General features: G+C 43.5%; 1 protein-coding gene across 2 annotated transcripts in view; it reads right to left on the bottom strand.

Moving 5' to 3' along the window:
• The window catches only part of ITGB8 (integrin subunit beta 8), a 298,148-nt gene that overhangs the window by 76,613 nt on the left and 198,347 nt on the right, over window positions 1–23,188 (bottom strand). For both annotated transcript variants that reach the window (XM_069211685.1, XM_069211686.1), the window contains 2 exons: window positions 10,303–10,392; window positions 7,839–7,973 (listed from right to left, as the gene is read on the bottom strand). In XM_069211685.1, coding sequence (XP_069067786.1) covers window positions 7,839–7,973; window positions 10,303–10,392 — 225 coding nt within the window. The remainder of the gene's footprint in view (window positions 1–7,838; window positions 7,974–10,302; window positions 10,393–23,188) is intronic.

A 23,188-nucleotide genomic window follows, 5' to 3' on the forward strand; every position in this document is an offset into this window, starting at 1 on the left:
ATGTTGCTTTTGGGTTAGTATTGGGTCGAAGGAGCAAGGTTCAAGGATCCGTCAGTTAACTAACCTGCATTAGCTTTGTACCGATAAGTAAATTTGGTTTAAATGCTTATGCATTGCCCACAAAGTATTATTGGAACAAATGCCAAATTATTGCAATAAAGATTCCAGCGACATGTGCCACAGTGTTCTGATAGGATATTCTGCCCATCTTGGGAGCCAAGAATTCAAAGAGCTAGAACTGGATGCTATGTGCAGTCTCACAGCAAAAGTTTAGAGCCAGGATCGATACTTTATCAGATTTAAATTTGATCACATTAAATTTAGGAAATAACATATAACGCAGTTTTTTTTAAACTTGCATGCGATCTAATCTAAGTCCTTCCTCTTATGTTTTGCTGAGTAATGATGTTTTTGTTCCCCCTTACAAAAAAGATGCTCTTCAAGGTTGCAAAATATTCCATAGCTTAATAAATAAATACCAAACAGGCATGGTGAAATTTTCTTAATGACATTCTTGTCCTGCGGATGTTAGGACATGATTGTGGGAGCTACTGGGGAGAGAAACATTCAGCACATAAAATGCAGCAGACGGTCCTGTACGACTGTGGTTCCAATATTTTCTCTCCCACAGTGACGGCGCGAAAGTCCGACCGCCTAACTTAATATAGCCCTTTCCTTTTTATTGAATAAATAACAGTACTCTTTTAGGAGAGTGGCACTGGAAGTACAGTAATAAACGTGAGACTTAGTTAAAATATTCATTTAAATTAATGGTAATGTAAAATACATTTTTAAAACCTCCGATGCAAAATGTTTTTTTTTTTTACAGTCAAATGGCTTGAGAAATATAGACTATGCATCCTTTGTACTCTATTCCATAAAGCTGTGCACTGTAAATCAACCCAAAGTAATAAACTAGTGTAATAGCCAAAACATTGGGGCGATCAGGAGGCAGATGAACTGAAAAAGCCTATGGCTGTTCTCCATGGGAAATATTGAGTTGTATTTTATGCTCTGAAGCTTGAACAAAAACAATAGGCATCAGAGATAATTAGGAACATAACATCAAACTACCTTTAGCTACAATAATAACCTGAACCCATATTATTATCCTACAGCGAAACAGATTAAAAAACATGTACGCTATACACTAGTCTCATTGTATTTCTCAGTGAAACTTGGCAACTAATACTTTCAAAAGCAAAAATAAAGATTCTTAACAGCTGCAATTGCCGTGCAGACCTCCAAAATAGAGTAATGATTAACACACGCGTGGCCTTACATAACACGCGTCCCCAATCCTAATAAAACAGCCACCCCTCTGATTATCCTACGCAATTTCCAGAATCCAGAATATGCTAATGTTAAAACCTGAACATGGATACCGCTTTTGCAATCTTTGAAGAAGTCTAGATACTTCTGGGCAGTGCAGGAAAAGAGCTGTATGTGTTCTGCAAACTTAATCCAAATTGTACTTTTTCAAAGTTGTTTATAATTTTAGATACATTAATGACATTTGGTTATACTGTATGAATCATTCCTACTCACAAACCAAGGATGTGTGCAAATGGGACTGTTATTTGATATGTGACCTATGTACTAATAGGTCGAAAGGCAAAACGTCGATTCACAGGGGGCAGCAAAACAATCTGTCCTATGAATATTAATTAGGCAGGTGCAATTTACGACCCCCTGTGATTGGCTGCCAGGGCAGAGAAGAAGATCAGCAAGGCACCCCTGCATCTGCTTCCCAAAATAGCAAACGTTTTTTAAAAGCAAACAGTGTCCATCAAAGTCATAGTTGCAGCTTTAACAAAAAAACTATCTTGGAACACCTGGGACAGGAAAGTCAGTGATCCTTAGGACCACTGTTTGCACATCCCACCCTAGAAGCCGCATATTGAGCCATGAAGGAGAAGGTGTCCCAAGGGGACATCTTCCCCTTTGCGAATCAGCTACTGTAGGAAGTTGGCTCTGTATGTACTATTTCAAAGTAAGAAATAGCATGCACAGAGTCCAAGGGTTCCCCTTAGAGGTAAGATAGTGGCAAAAAGAGATAATTCTAATACTCTATTTTGTGGTAGTGTGGTTGAGCAGTAGGCTTATCAGAGGGTAGTGTTAAGCATTTGTTGTACACACACAAGCAATAAATGAGGAACACAAACTCAAAGACAATTCCAGGCCAATAGGTTTTTATATAGAAAAATATCTTTTCTTAGTTTATTTTAGGAACCACAGGTTCAAGATTTACAAACAATACTTTAAATTAAAGGTATTTCACTCAGGTATCTTAGGAACTTTGAATCAACACAATAGCATGTACAGTTTTGGCAAAAATGGCAATAAGCTATTTTAAAATTGGGCACAGTGCAACATTCAACAGTTCCTGGGGGAGGTAAGTATTTGTTAGTTTTTCAGGTAAGTAAAGCACTTACAGGGTTCAAAGTTGGGTCCAAGGTAGCCCACCGTTGGGGGTTCAGGGCAACCCCAAATTTACCACACCAGCAGCTCAGGGCCGGTCAGGTGCAGAGGTCAAAGTGGTGCCCAAAACGCATAGGCTTCAATGGAGATAGGGGTGCCCCGGTTCTAGTCTGCCAGCAGGTAGGTACCTGTGACTTCGGAGGGCAGACCAGGGGGGTTTTGTAGGGCACTGGGGGAGACACAAGTCAGCATAGAAAGTACACCCTCAGCAGCACAGGTGCGGCCGGGTGCAGACTGCAAACAGGCGTCGGGTTCGCAATAGGTTTCAATGGGAGACCCAGGGGTATCTTCAGCGATGCAGGCAGGCAAGGGGGGGGGGGCTCCTCGGTGTAGCCACCACCTGGGCAAGGAAGAGGGCCGCCTGGGGGTCGCTCCTGCACTGGAGGTCGGATTCTTCAGGTCCTGGGGGCTGCGGGTGCAGTGGGTTTCCCAGGTGTCGGGTTCTTTGAAGCAGGCAGTCGCGGTCAGGGGGAGCCTCTGGATTCCCTCTGCAGGTGTCGCTGTGGGAGCTCAGGGGGGTCGACTCTGGCTACTCACGACCTCGCAGTCGCCAGGGAGTCCTCCCTGTAGTGTTGGTTTTCCGCAGGTCGAGCCGGGGGCGTCGGGTGCAGAGTGGAAAGTCTCATGCTTCCAGCGGGAAATGTGTCGTCCTTTAAAAGTTGTTTCTTTGTTGCAAGTTTCAGTCTTTGTGGAACAGGGCCGCTGTCCTGGGGAGTTCTTGGTCCTTTTAGATGCAGGGTAGTCCTCTGAGGCTTCAGAGGATGCTGAACCCTGGGGGCGCATCGCTGTTGCAGTTTTTCTCGAAGGGGAGACAGGCTGGTAGGGCTGGGGCCAAAGCAGTTGGTGTCTCCGTCTTCTCTGCAGGGCTTCAAGTCAGCAGTCCTTCTTCGTCTTCAGGTTGCAGAAATCTAGTTTCCTAGGTTCTGGGGAGCCCCTAAATACAGAATGTAGGGGTGTGTTTAGGTCTGGGAGGGCAGTAGCCAATGGCTACTGACCTTGAGGGTGGCTACACCCTCTTTGTGCCTCCTCCCTGAGGGTAGGGGGGGCACATCCCTATTACTATTCGGGGAATCCTCCAAAATCAAGATGGAGGATTTCTAAAGGCAGGGGTCACCTCAGCTCAGGACACCTTAGGGGCTGTCCTGACTGGTGGGTGACTCCTCCTTGTTTTTCTCATTATCTCCCCTGGACTTGCCGTCAAAAGTGGGGCTGTGTCCAGGGGGCGGGCATCTCCACTAGCTGGAGTGCCCTGGGGCATTGTAACACGAAGCCTGAGCCTTTGAGGCTCATTGCTAGGTGTTACAGTTCCTGCAGGGGGGAGATGTGAAGCACCTCCACCCAGAGCAGGTTTTTGTTTCTGTCCTCAGAGAGCACAAAGGCCCTCACCACATGGGGTCAGAAACTTGTCTCTCAGCAGCAGGCTGGCACAGACCAGTCAGTCCTGCACTGAACAATTGGGTAAAATACAGGGGGCATCTGTGGGATGCCCTCTGTGTGCATTTTTTAATAAATCCAACACTGGCATCAGAGTAGGTTTATTATTCTGAGAAGTTTGATACCAAACTTTCCAGTATTCAGTGTAGCCATTATGGAGCTGTGGAGTTCGTTTTTGACAAACTCCCAGATCATATACTTAATATGGCCACACTGTACTTACAATGTCTAAGAATAGACGTAGACACTACAGGGGCATATTGCTCATGCAGCTATGCCCTCACCTGTGGTATAGTGCACCCTGCCTTAGGGCTGTAAGGCCTGCTAGAGGGGTGACTTACCTATGCCAAAGGCAGCATTTTGTGTGCATGGCATGCTGAGGGGGATGCCATGTCGACTTTGCCTTTTTCTCCCCACCAACACAAACAATCTGCAATGGCAGTGTGCATGTGTTAGGTGAGGGGTCCCTGAGGGTGGCACAACATATACTGCAGCCCTTAGGGACCTTCCCTGGTCACAGGGCCCTTGGTACCACTGGTACCTTTTACAGGGGTGTGCCAATTGTGGAAACAATGGTACATTTTAGGTGAAAGAACACTGGTGCTGGGACCTGGTTAGCAGGGTCCCAGCACACTTCTCAGTCAAGTCAGCATCAGTATCAGGCAAAAAGTGGGGGGTAACTGCAACAGGGAGCTCTTCAAAACTTTGCAACTGGCATTGTGGTTACAAACCATTCATATATTCCTTTCTGAATCAGAAATCCCACACTATCACAGTACACCTTGATCAGAAGACTGATGCAAAAGCCATCCAAGGACTGGTCCTGAACTGGATTTGCTTACATGAAGAACACAGCAAGTCAGAGCCCAAAAACCCGATCTGCGGACCCCCCCAGAGTTCGTCATTCAGCCCAACCCTGTTCAACATATACATGACTCCATTCACCAACATCATCAGAGTACATGGCATTTCCATCATATCTTACACCGATGACACCCAACATATCCTATCAGTCTCAGAAAAGTCCACCACCAACAGAATCAACTTCTCCAACTGTATGATCAATGTATCAGATTGGATGGAAGCCAACTGCCTGAAGCTCATTGCAGACAAGACGGAGGTGTTGGTCTTTGGCAACAAAAACTCCCCCTGCGACTCCACCTCCTGGCCATCAGTACTCGGACCTACATCAACCAACCACAGAAGCAACCTGGGAATCAGATTCAGCAAACTCAACATGGCAGCACACGTCAATGCAGTCAATTCTTCTGCTTCCCCATACCCTGAGATCTTCATGTGGATACCTCAGAATGCCAGACAGATTGTCACATAAACCCTCACTACGAGCAGACCAGACTACGGCACTGCACTCTACACCAGAATTTCCAACTATCTTCACAGACTCAAGACATTCCAGAACACGGCAGCAAGACTCCTTCTTGACCTCCTATGATGCTTTCACATCACACCACATTTCAGAGAGTTCCACTTGCTCTCCATCCATAAACAGTGTCAATTCAAAATTCCTCACAAACACATACAAGGCACTGCATACAAGGCACAAAATAGGTCCAATATAACTTAACAACCACCTTCACTTCCCTCAACCCAACAGTTGCCTATGCTATGCCTCAGGAAAAGAACACCTCTTTCTCACTCAGACACACAACCCTGTATCCACAAAAGCAGAACAGGAGGTCTAGCATTCTCCTATATTGCACCAAAAACCTAGAATTACCCACCTCTCCACATCAGGGCCTCCTCCTCGCTTTTTCAATTCCGCAAGAAGCCGAAGAACTGTTTTTTCAAATGATTCTTTGGGGCGGACTCCCTACACTCTTACACCTATGCCTCTTCACCTTCCTCAGCGCCTGGATTCCCTACTGGGTGATAATCCATATTATACAAACCTGCTAACAAATAGGAAAGGTATGCTTCTTTCAAGTCATTACTATTTGTGGCTCGTTACAGGCGTTTTGAACATTTGAAAAGCCCTTTGCAGTTGCAAACCCTGTGATTTTGAGATTGATAGCTTTTGCAAAAGGGCTTTGTACATGTGGTTCTTGAAGAGAGTAACACTTGCAGCAAAGAATTACATGTGGATTGCTCTAGACCTTCCAATTTATGGACATTATTTGAAATATATGTGGCTGTGCCTTGAATCTCCCAACAGACACTGAAGAATTTAAACCTTTTGCTTACTTAATTTACCACACAGTGCATCTTCTATGTTTGTTAATAGCTGAATGCATGTGTTGTGGGAGCTTAGGCATTATGTTCGAAGCTATTAATGTCTCTCCCACATCTACTAGGTTATTGCTTTATTCACATACCATCAACATTGTATCATATTTGATTGTAATATATGTATATCTATATAGTCACAAGTGCAAGACTGTTAAAAATTTGCTAGCTGACAGCAGTTTCTATAGTTATTTCAGAAGCAGACAGAAAACATGAGCTCCTAAATGAGGGCTGAAGTACACTCACTGGGAACGTTGGGACAATATTGAATTGTTTTAATACCTAATTCATTTCTTAGGTACTGTTAAGTATTACCAAAGATTATCTTACCCTAGATATATCTGCAAAGGTTATTTAAAAAAGAAACTAGAGTATGTCTGCAATTAAGGAGGGCTCTCTATCGTCAAAGAGTGCATGCAGAACAAATTTGCTACATTGGGAAATGTTCTCCATATGCAAGAAAAATTGGAAAAATATTCAAATGCCCATTATAGCTAATCATAATGGCAGACATTCCAGAGAGATACGACTTAGGCAGACTGATGTATGCCTCACAAATTCCCATGATCATACTCTGGAAAACAGTAAAATATTATTGTGGCACACTAATATTGTGGCCAAAATATTGAGGGTCAAAAGGTACTGGCTTTTCATCTTCTTCCCACATTAGACATTTATTTTGGTCACCAAATATAGGGAACAATGTTAAAAAAATCTGATAATATAATTTAATACGAATTTTTGAAGTTAAAGGGCATATTTACCTGAGGCTTGCGCCAATAAAGCATCATATTTTTTGCGGCACTAGCGGCGCAAGCCTCTCAACCATATATATGTGGCCATGCAAAGCCACTATGCGTAACTTTTCATGGCCTCATAGATATGGAGTAAGACAAAGCAGTGCAAGTCGCTGCGTTGCCTTACTCTGAGCCAGGGGGCCGTTCCATGGGCGTTGTGTTGGGTTTCCCACGCAAGGCTCATGAAGTTAGATACTGCTCCAGATTTCCAAGAACCTGTAAACCTGGAGTAGCCGCAAAACCTTATGCCTCCTCAGAGCTGGCATAATGAGGAGAAATATTTTAATTTCTCCTCGTTTTAACTCTCTCCAAGTGTGCTGCATTCTGCAGCACACAAAGAAAGAGGAAAACGCCTCTCTGGATTGTTTTGTGCAGGAAGGTGTCCCTTTCTGCACAAAAACAATCCTGCATGCAATGGTACGTGTGCCTAGGCAGCCAATTGTGCTCATGCGCAGGGAGAAAGGACAGAAATGTACTGTATTTCGTAAATACGGTGCATTTCTGCCCTTTCACACTGAAGGGCAGCAGCAGAAAGACTTGCAGTGCTTCCCTACGCCCGTTCCTTGTAAACACGCACCTAAGAATCTAAACATACTTGTTGTTACTCAAACCATGATTGAAAACATATAAAGATAATAGTCTCTCATTTTTTTGTTTAGTCATGTATTTTGCCAACCCTCACTCTGGAGTAATTTAAACAATTAAAAGAATGTAATACGAATTTTAGAAACTAAGAAAGTGAACATAATCTTCCATCAATCAAATTAATCAATTGTTCAGTTCTTTATTTAGTTTATCCACAATTGGCAGAAATATGAAGATCGCTAATTTAAACATTAAAGAAATGCAATGGGATTTTTTGAAAAGAAGAACAGAACATACTTCTTCATTACTTTTCACATTTGTGCACCCGTCTGTACCGCGAGTTTTTGTTCCATCGGGGCATATGGCAGTGATATTTACATGCAGTCCTCGAATGTTGTTGACCACCATAATTTTCACTTCTGAAAGCAGAGCCTGCAGGAAATAGCATTGTTAGTAACGTTGCAGTTGTGTTTACTATATCTAAACCAGTTCCAAACGGAGGAAAGTTTTAAATGAGATGATGGAAAAGTGCTTGAAAGAAAGAAAGAGGGTGGGGTATCAGATGCACTGTTTACTGCACAAAGAAGACACTGTGTTCCGATTATGCTACAGTGAACAAAGGCCCTCTTCCTATTGAAAACTAATATAAAATAAGCCTTTTCAACTTCCACTCCGTGGCTGTGGGTTGTTTGTCAATATGCATAATATTTTACATGTATTGTAAAAAAATGGCAAAGTTACATTTACAAAGTAAAATTATGCCGTCATTCAGTCAATATCTGCAATTACAATCTGTGGTCTGAGCTACTCAAAACATGGATCCACGTTTTGAAGCTATTTCACCTTTGACATTTGCATACTTTGGGGAAATTGCAGTAATTCTTTAATGTAGAACATGAGTTATTCCTAGAGCCACTGTTATGATTCACTTTTTCCTGTGACAATCGTGAACTTTGTGATTTGCTTTCCCATAAAAGTAATGACGTTAGCATTCCTCTTTATTTGTAATGTTTAGTTTTATACACACATTTGCTTCTTTAACATAGATTGCCCTCTGTTGAATCATTAGGAGGCAATGTAAAGATATACTGTTAGTTGGAATTTGATCTCTGAATTCTTTCCCGTCTCCAAGTGCAGATGATTCAATGAGAAAGAGCTGCTCTTCCTTTTTTTTAAGACATAAAATATTTGCAGAGGAGCAAAGGGTACGATGTGTGTGACATAGCATTTCCATTCCATTTGGTGAGCAGAGCTAATGTATTGTCCACTGTCTCCTAAAGGACACATTTCCAAGCTGATGAGGTCTGATTCATGCCTTGATCAGAACTTTCATCGTCTACTATGGATCTGCAGGCAGCCACCTTACAGAGCAGGCATCCTGCTGAGAGTCTTGTATACATATTTCAAGAGAGGCAGCTAGGAGCATCTTGTAGCGGGGTCTGAGACTGTATACCATTGCCTCTCATGGACAATGGCTCCCACAGCACGTCAGTGCAGCATTTTATGAGACAAGTCTCCCCCCTACCCCCCCAAGTAGACAAACTAGTATCAGTCAAGGCTGGTTATTACAAAAAAGTAAATAATTATGATACCTGGGATGTGTGCCCGTCTCTCATTGTTCCTACATGCCACAAAGTGCACACAGCAGAGTTAAGCTGCAGAGCTGACAAAATGGCAATGCATTGCGGCTTTAATGTGCTTTATGCTGTGAGAATCCCAACACGTGTGTGAGTAAACAATCTAGACCAGAGGCAGCTGGTGAGCCTTCAAAGTGGTAGCGCACAAATAGTTGTAGTGAACTTGGCTAAGACGGGCTGCTTCTAGTAGCTCTTCTGATGATTTTCCCCAAGAAAATTAGAGCTGCACTCTACAGCATAATGTAGTTCAAATTGGCTAACCAGTCATTCATGGTTTCTGAACTCAGTCTTCTATGGTGTTCCAGGTATGCCTGACTCTCTTCAGGAGTGTTGGGGATTCACCTGTCTCAAGTTTTGAAAGCAATGTGCCTCTTCAGCAAAATTTCCATAAAAAATTCCTTAGATTCTATAGAAGATACAGGCAGTTATGGAAATGCAATTCCACGTAACATAACATTTCTCTTTACATTTACATTCAATGTCCTTTAATTTTTCATGTGCTTTGACGTACACTCTGAGTGGAATGGGCAGAATGGAAAAAAGGAAATGTGTGTAAAGTTTACAATCTGAGGCAGTACAGACGAGAATATGACAGATTTTATAGGCTCAGATTGTACTGCTATTGCTCACATTGTGAAGGCACAGACAGCTGATGGTCTCAGACACCAGTCTTGACCATCACTTAGAGTAAGCTTAAAATGTGTGTGTGTAGATGTAATAAATGTAAGCCCATATATCAGCATGTAGCTTTATTAAAACACACTGGTTTGGGAACTTAGAGCTATATGTAACAACACATTTTCCCATAGACGTAGAATGGGTAAAACCCTTTGATACATCTGGCCCTTAGCTCTAATGAAAGATTTTAATTTATGTTATTAATCGAGGTGGCTATTGTAATGGACAAGGGTTAGATGCATATTTCCAGACAATCATGCAAATGCTTACATATAATTGTCATGTTAGTTTATATATTTTGAACAGTCATACATTTTTAAGAGAGCGACAATGCAATGGGTTCCACGTGCATTCTAATGTAAACTACATAGTCATCAGTTCTATAAACAATTGACTATTTACTTAGTAATCATATCAATGACAAAACAAGAAAGAAGACTATGTACCTGATAAGCATCTATAACCAGTTCTTCGAGGTTTGTTGCTTCTGGTTTTAGTTCTTTGGCAATGGTACCAGGCAATAACTGTAAAAGATCCTGACACACATACAGTTTCAAAGGTTAAAATATACATATTCATGGCGAAATGTTAGTCTATTCAGCTGTGTACTTATCTTTTGAACATTCAGATACCAAATTAAGCAAAACCAATCTACTTACAATTTTTTGCCTGACCCACTTGTTACACGGGAGTGGTATCTGAAACATGTAAACCGCGTGGTTCATGATTCTCTGGTCAGCATCAGCAATATCTCTTATCAATTATATAAAATACTTCCCTTTTAATGCATGTTAATTGTAACCTTCAGCAGGATAGAATGAGATCATAACACTTAGCAGTAAACACCTTTAAAAAGAGTTGCATAACAGAAATATATGATTGGCCTCTCTGACTAAAAACAAAGAGGTCATATTCAATTCAGTCATCGATGCAGATTGAAGCTTTTCACATTGCCAGCAATAAGAAGCCTCCTTCACATCGCCCAAGAAAGTATTGTACAGAATTTTCCATAATACCGTGAAGTAACCTACTTCTTAATTTGTCTGAACTCTACTGACTAGCTATTTCTTAACAGTGATCTTCATTACACTGAATCATTTTCTTCTTTGTTCACACCCAAATGAAATGAAACATGACAATTCCCAGAGAAAGGCACTTCTCTTCCTCCTAAATAATAAAAAGAAACCCTCTTCAAAATGTCCTTATAACTGCATTCTGCTATGGGAGTACATAGCTGGTGCCCTTAATTTAGCTAACAAAGCCAGTAAATCATCATCACACCTAGCAAGCCATGCTAAGTGGTACCACAGCTGCAGGAGTGGAAAAAGGCAGAATATGGCTCAGTTTAATGAAAATTGCTAGTAACCAATCTACCATTCAATGAATATATAGAAAGGAGAATCAGCAAGTATAATGAACACACACAGTCCGTTGTATAAAACAACACAATTAGAAGGTCCAGAATATACAGAAAATATGGCCAACATAACCTCCAAGACAAATTTCCCAACTTGCACTGCTACACACCTCTTGTTTATAGTGGAAAGTATGTGAACAGAGATGCTAATTTTGCAGAGTTAGAGATGTCCCACACATGTTCATCATCATCACCTTAGAAAAATATCCTGGCATGCTAACAAAGGGCCTGATATTCTATGGGAATTAGATTTTGGCTGACAGGATATCTTGTCAGCCGATTTCTAAATCAGGCCCATTTTCTAACTTGAATTATAGCAAAAATCTGGACTTGGATGTCTTTCCGATGTGACCCAGACATCAGAAACAAACAATGCATCAGAGACTCTAAACACCAATGTGGAATTCAGATTCCTTCTCACTGGCCTACATCCATATATAAAGCCATGTATCATCAGGAAAGGAGGACGAAGGCCAAGCATGAGGAACTAGAAATTTGGAATACAAAATACGAGTGAACTCCAGATCCTCTATGTGATAGTATCAGGCCATGGGCACCCAAGAAGAGTACCTTGGATTATAAGATTTCCTAGTGAAATTGCAACACTAACTTTAAAGAAACAATCTGAAGAGCTTTTGCCATCAATGAATGATCACGCATAGGGAAAGGACACAACACCTGGGACAAGCCAAGTAAAATCCCTACAGTAGTCCATAACCATTTACTACAATTTTAATTTAATTTGGTGTCTTGCACTCACTTAAGGGTACTCTGTCTCCAAAATATGTCAACACATTTTGGCCATTGTGTACAATTATATAGACCTCCTCAGCACAAAATGCAAGGACCTATGAATGTAGACCAGCAAATTATATGCATTAGAAGTAGCTACGAAATGATGAAAAAATCTAGCTTTGGTGAAGAGATTTCTCTAGTCACCTGAACAGAATTGGATCAGGTCTTACATAGTGGCAAACCACCCATTCAAACAGCATAATATACATGTCCAGGAAATGTTGATATATATGTCAGAAAAGCATTGCATTAAAGAGCCAAGGGTATGTCACTTCTCAACATGTGTGAGAGATCAGAAATTTCGAAGATGGTATGATAAAAGAGGAAAATAGATTTACGGTGCGCAGTCTGGCTCAAAGTGCATAAACAAACCACAATCCAGGAAATGATAGGTGTCTATATTAATACATTGGAAACCGCACCACCAATGTTTAGATACTAGGTAGAAGGTGTTGATCTAACAGCTGCACATGTGATACCCAGCAGCAAAACACTGGCAGTGTGGTTTACCATGTCACATTTGTTCTAGTATAGCCCCTTCTCTTGGGGGGCTACAAGGTCCCTATTTTACAGGGGTTTACTTAAGCACCACCATCATTCTAAGACCTTCCTTTGGCTGGTTTTGATCGGGATCAATGGGAACAGGGAAAACACATAAAGAAGACCATTTTTCACGCAGAAGACATGCAGAGACATGATATTCAACCCCAAAATCATTAACCTCCACATCCTTATAGTAATACCTATGACATATTTGGTCTATAACTGCATAAGGTTCAATGTGGACAGCAACATTTTATAGAAGATCTCACAAAGAAGGTCTAGCAGAAAAGCCCTACTCAACTGTTCCTCCTGAATATTATCCTGTGTCTGTGCCTGATTTATTTTTTAATTCTCAAGTCTGCAATGTTGTTGTTTTTATTTCCTGAGCCTGTGTTGAGGTTCCGTGCTGTGCCACATAATTATAGGTACTGAAAGAAGTGATCTTACTGAGGCATGCTATGAATCATCTGTGCATGAATGTGTTAGCATACTAAAGCCAGACCTACTGTTTCCACTGACTGGTGATTTTGGACACTTGAGGCCGTATTTCAGAGTGCACAAGGGGTGCAACGGGCATGTGCACACGCTTTTTGAGCCCCGGGGGCACTTTGGTAAAACAGAAGGGGTTACAGATGATTGTGAAGCTCCTTCTCTAATACAGATAGCACTGGTGCACATGTATCACCAACCCTATCATAGGATGGTCTTTCCTCAGTTACATTAGGAAGTGGACCCAAGAAAATGGGCGAATCATTTTGCCTTTTCACCCACCTTCTCACATGCGCTGTTTTATGGATGCAGCCGCTGAGGCAAACAAGCTTTTAGGAGGCACACTGAAAGTGCATCACAAAAAGTTGGCACACTTTTAGTGCAACTCCTAAATGCAGACCTCTGGAGGGGGCATCGCAAGTAGGGGGGTGCATTTACCCACTGCCCCCACTTGCAGGGGATCCCGCTGCCGTCTTTAAAGTGCAGGCGGGTTGCTGCCTGCACTGTGAAACACGGAGCAGATTTTAAACAGCTTTTCTGTATTCACTTGAATGCACTGCCCCCAGCGCAGCACAAGTTTGGGGCTGCCTGGGGTAGCTCATTAACAGTAAGACGGTGCACTTTCCCTGCTTGGTCCCAGCACACCTATTTAAAGGTGCGCTCTGGCACAAACAGGGAAAGTGTGACGTATATATAATAGGGCCCCTGGACACATGAATCTGAATCCAATGTTGTATAACTACTATTTTTTGCACAGCTGTAGGCACTGCAGTATGAATATTAGGGTGGACACCTCATTCCACATTGTTAAGGACATTGGGGGTTATTCCAACTTTGGAGGAAGTGGTAATCCGTCCCAAAAGTGATGGTAAAGTGACGGATATACCACCAGCCGTATTACGAGTCCATTATATCCTATGGAACTCGTAATACGGCTGGTGGTAAATCCGTCACATTTGGGACGGATTACCACCTCCTCCAAAGTTGGAATAACCCCCATTGTTTCCAGCCCTGAACTTTTCATCTACAAATCATTTTTTCTGGTTTGTTTCTAGTTTGATGGAGCCAAACATGAACACAACACCCATAATGTATTAGGTTATTACAAGAAAGTCCAAGATTGAAAACAGTATAATGAACTGGAGGGAGGGGGTGACCCACGTAAGTGTCCATAAAACAATATCCCAGGCAAGAGAATATTATTTTGTCCCTTTAATAGGTCTAGTATGATAACTAGAATATGAAAGTAAATTGTTACTTTTAGTAGGTTTATGAAAAGGGTGGTACAGAAATGACCATTCTCAAACATGAGAGTATAGTCAAGGAAGATATTTGAAAATGATGGCAATGCACAGTAAATGCACAGTAAATTTTAAGTAATTGCAATGAAGGTTGAGCCATTCCTGAAAATCGTCATGGAAAAAATGTGAATCCCCCCAAATTAAAAAGACATATTAGATATAGCTCTTCCATATGAAGAGGTGACTTCTGAGTGGTTTGGAGACAAAGGGCCTGATTTAGATATTGGCAGACGGGTTACTATGTCACATCGGTGACAGATATCCCGTTCACCAAAATCTAAATCAGGGCCTACAAGATTTACGGTGGATATCAAACTGTCCATAGAAAAATGGCAACTTTTGGAACAAATATTACTCCCATCGATATATGTGCCTTTGATTAATAAATAAAAATGTTTGTTGAATAATAAAGTAGCCCCCTAACCATGTCTCAGGCCTGCCACTGCAGTGCACGTGTGTGCAGTTTCACTGCCACTTCGACTTGGCATTTAAAAGTACTTGCCAACCCTTAAACTCCCCTTTTTCTACATATGTGTCACCCCTAAGGTAGGCCCTATGTAGGTAGCCCATAGGGCAGGGCGCTATGTAGGTAAAAGGCAAGACATGAACATGTGTGTTCTATATGTCCTTTTAGTGTAAAACTCCTACATTTGTTTTACACTGCTGTGAGGCCTGATCCTTTCATAGGACAGCATTAGGGCTACCCTCAAATACTGTTTGAGTGGTAGATCCTGATCTGAAAGGAGTAGCCAGGTCATACTTAGTATGGCCAGAATGGTTATACAAAGTCCTGCATAATGGTGAAGTTGGACTTTATATTACTATTTTATAAATGCTACTTTTAAAAAGTAAGCCTTTCTCTACACTTAAATCCTTCTGTGCCTTCCAATCCACGTATGGCTAGGTTTAGTTGACAGCTCCCTTGTGCATTCACTCAGACAACCCCAAACACAGGATGCTCAGTCACACATGCACACATATGCATATTGAATGGGTCTTCCTGGGCTGGGAGGGTAAAGGGCCTGACACTTACATGTCAAAGGACAGTAGCCTGCCCCTCACACAAAGGACTGCCACACCCCCTACTGGGACCCTGGCAGACAGGGTGGAACTGAAAGGGAACCTTGTGCACATCTAAGACACTCTTTGAAGTCTCCCCCACTTCAAAGGCACATTTGGGTATTTAAGCAGGGTCTCTGGCCCTACCAACTCAGACAGTTCTGAGGTAGACACTCTACTTCATCAAGACACTTCCTGAAGAAGAGAAGCTGAACCAGAATCTGCAACCTGCCAAGAAGAACTGGCTGCCCAAAGGACTCACCTGACTGCTTTCTGAAAAGGACTGCTGCCTTGATGCTCTCTGGCTGTACTGAGAAGTGCTCTCCAAGGGCCTGGATAGAGCTTGCCTCCTGTTCCCTGAAGTCTCAGGACCAAAAAGGCTTCATTTCTGCAATAAGAAATCCCGGTGCGGCGAAAATCGACGCACCACCTGCAAGAAACGACACACAGCCTGCACCGCAGTGAGACAATCACTTCATGCCAAACCAGAACGACGCAGCCCAACTTCGCAAGAAGAAGATCAACGCAACGGCAGCGTAGCGACTGGAAATTCGACGCACAGCCCACTCGCTCGATGCACAGCCGAGCCAGAACGATGCAGCCCGACTTCCTGAGAGGAATCGACGCAGCAGCTGTCGTGTGGTAGAATTTTCCACACAATAGCCACCGGATCGACACAGCTACTGTGACTTCGTCCTGCCAGCGCCAGATTTCAACACCCCATCCCTGGGGCATCCGAAACCCCGCAACCCGAAGAGGATCCAAGTCCGAGTGCCGGAAATCGACACAGAGCCGTTCCTGCGTGAAAAACAAATGACGCGTGTGTGGCCCGAGATATTGACGCACACATCCCTGTTTTCCAAGCCTCTCCTCCTCTGCAGTTCCTTGCGGAAATTTTGCACACAAACCAGGTACTTTATGCTTGCAAGAGGCATTTGTTGCTTTTAAGAGACTAAAGACAATTTATATCATTTTTACAGTGATATTTCAAAATATACTTATTGCATCTTTATCGTTTTGACCTGCATCTTACCTAATAAATATTATATATTTTTCTAAACACTGTGTGGTGTATTTTTCTGGTGTTCTACAGTGTTATTACATGACTTATTGCACAAATACTTTACACATTGCATTCTAAATTAAGCCTGACTGCTCAGTGTCAAGCTACCAGAGGGTGGGCACAGGATAATTTCGATTGTGTGTGACTTACCCTGACTAGAGTAAGGGTCCTTGCTTGGACAGGGGGCAACCTGACTGCCAACCAAAGACCCCATTTCTAACATTGGTGATCAGCAGTGAGGATAGGACTTGTATTTGTGCAGTGACATACAATAGCTAAGTGTTCAGTACCTACCCACAGTTAAAGGCCATTACAAGTTTCTTTTTTCTGCTCCTTTTGTCTCTCCATTTGGTAATTTTTTTTCAAATTTGAATCCTACCTCTCCTTCGTAAACTTGGAACTTTGTGTTGTGCCTGTGATACCTTAGTACAGCTTGGAAATGGATTCCAGCATCACAGAAGACTACGACGAGTCGGACCTTGTCCCCACTGAATCCCTCACCAAGGCTGAGCTGAGGGAACTTTGTAAAGATAGAGGACTGACTGTGTCAAAGAGATCCACTAAGTAGGAACTGCAGGATGCCTTTGTAGCCTTTGAGGAAGCACGCTGGAAAGAGGAACAGACAGCCAAGGACCAAAGGGGTGATGGCCCTGAGAAGGATAATGTGGAGGAGAAGAAAAATGACTTAGCAGTGGCTCGAGAGGAGAAAAGAGAACACACAGAGAGTGAGTCCCTTACTGGATCATATGCAGGAAGCAGTGTCTCCTCCTGTGACCTGTCCCCTGAGGCGCTAGGGACCGGCAGGCTGAGAGGGACCTGAGGCTGCAGCTAGCACAACTGGCTGCAGAGGAGAAAAGAGATGAGGCTGACCACGACCTGGTAGAGGAGAGAAGAGCTGAGACTGAGAGTGCCTTAGCAGAAGGAAAAATGGCTCATGAACTGAGTCTGAAGGAACTGGACTTAAAAGCACAGCACGTAGAGTTCAGTGGTGGCAGCAAAACTACAATGTCCAGTGCTGAGAAAGAGGTCAATCTACCACGAGATTTGGTACCTGACTTCAGAGAGGGAGAGGACATAGACAAGTGGTTTGAGGTGTATGAGGTCACCCAAGTAACGCACAGGATCCCTGAGGATTGGGGGCTGTCCGATGGGAGCATAAACCTGGTAATGGGAGGGATGTCCTTTTGGCCCTAGATGGGAGAGACAGATTGAAGTATCCAACCATGATAGAGACCCTTGTCAATAGATATGTCTTCAGCCCAGAGGAGTGCAGGTTGAGATTCATGGGCAGTAGGAAACTGCCTCATCAAGCATGGGGGAATTTTGAAGGACTCGTTTGTAAGGGACTGGGTGGCTGGGTGAAAGGTGGGATGGTAAACACTTTTGAGGGACTGTACAATCTGATGGCCAGAGAGCACATGTTCAGTCACTGTTTTCCAGAGCTACGCCAGAACTTGGTTGATTGTAAGTTCTCTGATCATAGGGAACTTGCAAAGGAGGCAGACCTCTGGGTGAGTACCAGAGTGCCTGAAAAGTCATTTGGGAGTGATCATAAGGAGAGTGGTTTAGGTTCCCCTCAACAGAGTGGGGGGGAGGTACACAGTGACCCAGATAGGTCCCAAAATGGTAATGGGGGAAATGGGTCCCATGTCCCTTATAAAGGGAGGAGAGGTGGAGGTAGGCAGAGACCCAGGAAGCCAGGAAGCCCTATTCCCAGCCACAGTGCTTGCACTGTTCCCACAGGGGACCCAAGCAGGGTAACCTAGTCTGCACAGAGAGACCGTCTCCTGATAGGAGCTCCCAAGTGTCAGGTGAGCTGAAAGGGGAAGGCCCTAAGGGCGCCCTGACAGTTCAGTTGACTGGCAGTGCCACTCTTCAGAGGAAGGCATGGAAGTCCAGAGGGAGGGGCAAGGTGAGGAGGGCCTCACCCTTGTCCCCTTTTCAGCCTCAAGGTACAGATCCTGGGCTGAGTGACCAGTGTCAGGGTACCGCACCTGAACTGGTGGGAGCTAGAGTGGAGAAGGGGTGCAAAACCCAGGGGGCTACTGCCACCCATTCTAAGATGCCTCAGGAGCCCATTGGGAGCTTCCTGTCAGCCCCCCAGCTGGAGGGGAAGCTCATCCAAAGGCCCCAATCAGGGTCTCCACTTAGCAGTGGATGGTCTGGGGCCTGGCCCCTGGCCCCTGACACTGACAGCTGTTAGTGGCATCTTTTGGTTACTGTCCTTGTGGGCAGAGTTCTCCCTGTGTTGGGGACAGAAGTGAGACCCAAGGGGTGGAACGCGCCACATCACTTTTTTGACCATGGTGGTACTGTGTGCATCTGTGAGCAAATTAAAGTTAGGAGCTTCACAGATGGGGTTCTCAGATGAGAAGAAGGATTCCCCATGGGTCAGTTAAGTGGCCCCAGTGAATATAGACAGAGGGGCCTCACTGAGTTCAGAACGGCCTAGAACTGGCTAGTGCCCCTGCAGTAGTGGGCTATTGTCCATGTTCAATCGCCTTAAACAGGGAAGTCCATCAGAGTGTTGGTTAGCCTACCCTGGCTTTAGGCATGAAGGGGGATATGTTGGAAATGGCCTTTCTGCAGGGTCACCCCCAAACTTTTTGCCTTCCTCCTTCTCTTTTTCTGACCTCATTCTTGCTGGCTTTAGGACTCTGTGCACTTTACCACTGCTAATCAGTGCTAAAGTGCATATGCTCTCTCCTTAAAACATGGTGACATTGGCTCATACCCAATTGGCTTATTTGATTTACTTATAAGTCCCTAGTCAAGTGCACTACATGTGCCCAAGGCCTGTAAATTCAATGCTATTAGTGGGCTGCAGCACTGGGTGTGCCACCCACATGAGTAGCCCCCTAACCATGCTTCAGTCCTGCCACTGCAGTGCCTGTGTGTGCAGTTTCACTGCAACGTCGACCTGGCATTTAAAAGTGCTTGCCAACCCTTAAACTCGCCTTTTTCTACACATAGGTCACCCCAAGGTAGGCCCTAGGTGGCCCATAGGGCAGGGTGCTATGTAGGTAAAAGGCAGGACATGAACATGTGTGTTCTATATGTCACGGTAGTGTAAAATTCCTACATTCGTTTTACACTGCTGTGAAGCCTGCTCCTTCTATAGGAAAGCATTAGGGCTACCCTCATATACTGTTTGAGTGGTAGATCCAGATCTGAAAGGAGTAGCCAGGTCATATTTAGTATGGCCAGAATAGTGATACAAAACCCTGCTAAATAGTGACTGCTTTATATTACTATTTTAGAAATGCTACTTTTAGAAAGTGAGCATTTCTCTACACTTAAATCCTTCTGTGCCTTTCAATCCATGTCTGGCTAGGTTTAGTTGACAGCTCCCTTGTGTATTCACTCAGACAACCCCGAACACAGGATGCTAAGTCATACTTGCACACATCTGCATATTGAATGGGTCTTCCTGGGCTGGGAGGGTGGAGGGCCTGATACATACATGTCAAAGAACAGTAGCCTGCCCTCACACAAAGGACTGCCACACCCCCTACTAGGACCCCGGCAGACAGCATGGAACTGAAAGGGACCGTGTGCACTTCTAAGCCACTCTTTGAAGTCTCCCCCACTTCAAAGGCACATTTGGGTATTTATGCAGGGTCTCTGGCCCTACCAACTGAGACACTTCTGAGGTAGATACTCTACTTCATCAAGACACTTCCTGGAGAAGAGAACCTGAACCAAAACCTGCAACCTGCCAAGAAGAACTGCCTGGCTGCCCAAAGGACTCACCTCACAGCTTTCTGAGAAGGACTGCTGCCTTGCTGTTGCCCTGCTGCTTTGCTGCTCTCTGGCTGTGCTGAGAAGTGCTCTCCAAGGGCTTGGATACAGCTTGCCTCCTGTTTCCTGAAGTCTCAGGACCAAAAAGACATCATTCCTGCAAGAAGAAATCCAGGTGCAGTGAAAATCGATGCACCACCTGCCAGAAACGATGCACAGCCTGCACCGCAGTGAGAAGATCACTGCGTGCCGAACCGGAATGACGCAGCCTGACTGCGCAAGGAGAAGATCGACACAACGCCAGCGTAGAGACCGGAAATTCGATCCACGGGCCACTGGATCGACGCACAGCCGGACCGACGCAGCCTGACTTCCTGAGAGGAATCGACGCAGTGCCTGCCGTGCGGTAGAATTTTCCACGTAACGCCCACCAGATCGATGCAGCCCCTGTAACTTCATCCTGCCAGCGTGAAGTTTCAACACATCGTCCCCGGGGCGTCTAAAAACCCTGCAACCCGAAGAGGATCCAAGTCCGAGCGCCAGAAATCGGTGCAAAGCCTTCCCTGCATGAAAAACAAATGATGCATCGCCGTGTGCGGCCCGAGAAATTGGCGCACACCTCCCTGTTTCCCACGCCTCTCTTCCTCTGTAGTTTCTTGTGCAAATTTTGCACGCAAACCAGGTACGTTGTGCTTGCAAGAGACATTTGTTGCTTTTAAGAGACTAAAGAGACTTTATATCATTTTTACAGTGATATTTCAAAATATACTTTTTGCATCTTAATCGTTTTGACCTGCATCTTACCAGATAAATATTATATACTGTGTGGTGTATTTTTGTGGTGTTCTACAGTGTTATTGCATGATTTATTGCACAAATACTTTACACATTGCCTTCTAAGTTAAGCCTGACTGCTCAGTGTCAAGCTACCAGAGGGTAGGCACAGGATGATTTGGATTGTGTGTGACTTACCCTGACTAGAGTGAGGGTCCTTGATTTGACAGGGGGTAACCTGGCTGCCAACCAAAGAGCCCATTTTGAACAGAGTGAAATTATAAAGAGTGTAAGTAATTGGTTGTAGTCTAGCATCAAAATGGTTCTTAATGACAATTATCCTGTTATTTTGGGGGATATTGTTGTAAAGCGACTCAATATCAAGGGTCAGTAAAAGGGAATTTCAAGAGTCAAAAGATTTGTCTTCCATTTTTTTGAGGAAATTCATACTGTTGTGTATGGGGGTGAACAGTTTTGTAAAGAAATCCATATATTGGCCTAGGGATTATAACATGGAACTGTACCAAAGACTACAGACGTATCCGGTTGTGCATTAATGTGCTTGTATATTTCTGGGAATGTGCAGATCACTGGAGTTCTAGGTCTTTTTACGATGCAATATAAATATTCACTGGGACCAGCCTCTTTTGCATCAGTGGTCAATTTATGAATCTCCCCTTGAATTTATTTACTGTGATTCCTGTGGTTAGCTGTCAATGTATTTCAAGTTTGTAATTGTCAATGTTTTGTAAGACTATGCCACCACCTTTGTCACCTGGCTTAATTATCAAAGAGATTTTCCCTTTGATTGTTTCAAGTGCTGTTCCTTCTTGTCATGAAATGTTGTATGGTGTAAAGAGGTGTTACTGTTGTTGTAGCCTTACGCTCTGCTTCATAATCAATTTTTCTATAATAAGGACCTCAAGCAGATTAGTTAGAGGGGTAAGAAGGTGGAGGGCGATCTCAAGCCTGTCATTTCTTGTTTAGGGGCAGATGGATGATCATTAAAGAAAGCTTGAAGCCTTATCTTGTTACACAAATGTCAACAATTCTGTTCTTAGGCAATAAGTGCATTTATTATAAGCACAGGATATTCCATTGCTGAGAAGGCCATCTTCGGAGGATGACAAAAAATAATTGGATACATTCAAAATAAAACTGGTCTGTGAGTCTTCCATTGTTGCAGGGGACCCCATTGATAACATCTGTGGTATGATTGCCTTTTTCCAGATCTACTGCTGTGCCATCTTTGACACAGCTTACTCTGCCATGCCTTTGTTCTCGCTTAAAACAATTCTAAAAAATCTTGCTGTGTTTCCTGACTAGAGGAACCTCTAAAGAGATCTGCAATATCGCTATTGTATTCAAAAGTTTCTGAAAAGGTTAGATGTTTCTTCTGCTTATTGGAATGGCTCTGGGGCTAGTGCATCTGGTATTAGAGTAAATCATATTAGCTTTAATGTTTTCAGTGAGATATGGGTATGTTCTTTCTACCTTGCAGTTCTGTATATCTTATTTTACCTTGTTAGCCTTTCTTTCTTGTTCAGTGAGACTGGACTTTGGTATACTTTTCTCAACTTTTTCTCGTGCTACTTTGGCATCAGAGATGATGAGAGATCCTGCTGTCATATATCTTGTGCCTTACCCGACTCATATAGTTGTACCATTCTTTTCTCCCAGATCCCTGGCTTTAAGCTCATCCTGCCCATTAAGGACTCTGCTTCACAGTGTGGGATCCTCCTTGAGGACCACATTGCTGACAATTTTCAGAAAACTAAGGCATCCAGGAAGTATTAAATTATCTGCACTAATTTGAAGTGCTCACTTCATTCACCTTCTTCAATTATCTCCCTGCTCCTGTTTTCTTGCCATGGAGCCTTCCTGCCCTTTTCTCAGCACTAGCACCCTCTACTTGTCATTTCCAGCCATTTGTTTACTACAGCACTGTAGCAACATTTGTGAGTACTCGCCTTTTCAGTGTAATCATTTAAGTACTGCCTCACCATGCTTTTACATTACATTCCTATTTATTACTTTCCTTTTTCTATAGTGAATCCTTGTCCTTCCATGTGGGTAAAGCATGGTGTTGAATTCCACTTTGCAACTAAAGAAACATGTTTATGTATTTTCTCTATTGTTCTTAAGTTGTC

This window comes from Pleurodeles waltl, chromosome 10 (genome assembly GCF_031143425.1).
Source record: "Pleurodeles waltl isolate 20211129_DDA chromosome 10, aPleWal1.hap1.20221129, whole genome shotgun sequence".
NCBI lineage: Eukaryota > Metazoa > Chordata > Amphibia > Caudata > Salamandridae > Pleurodeles > Pleurodeles waltl.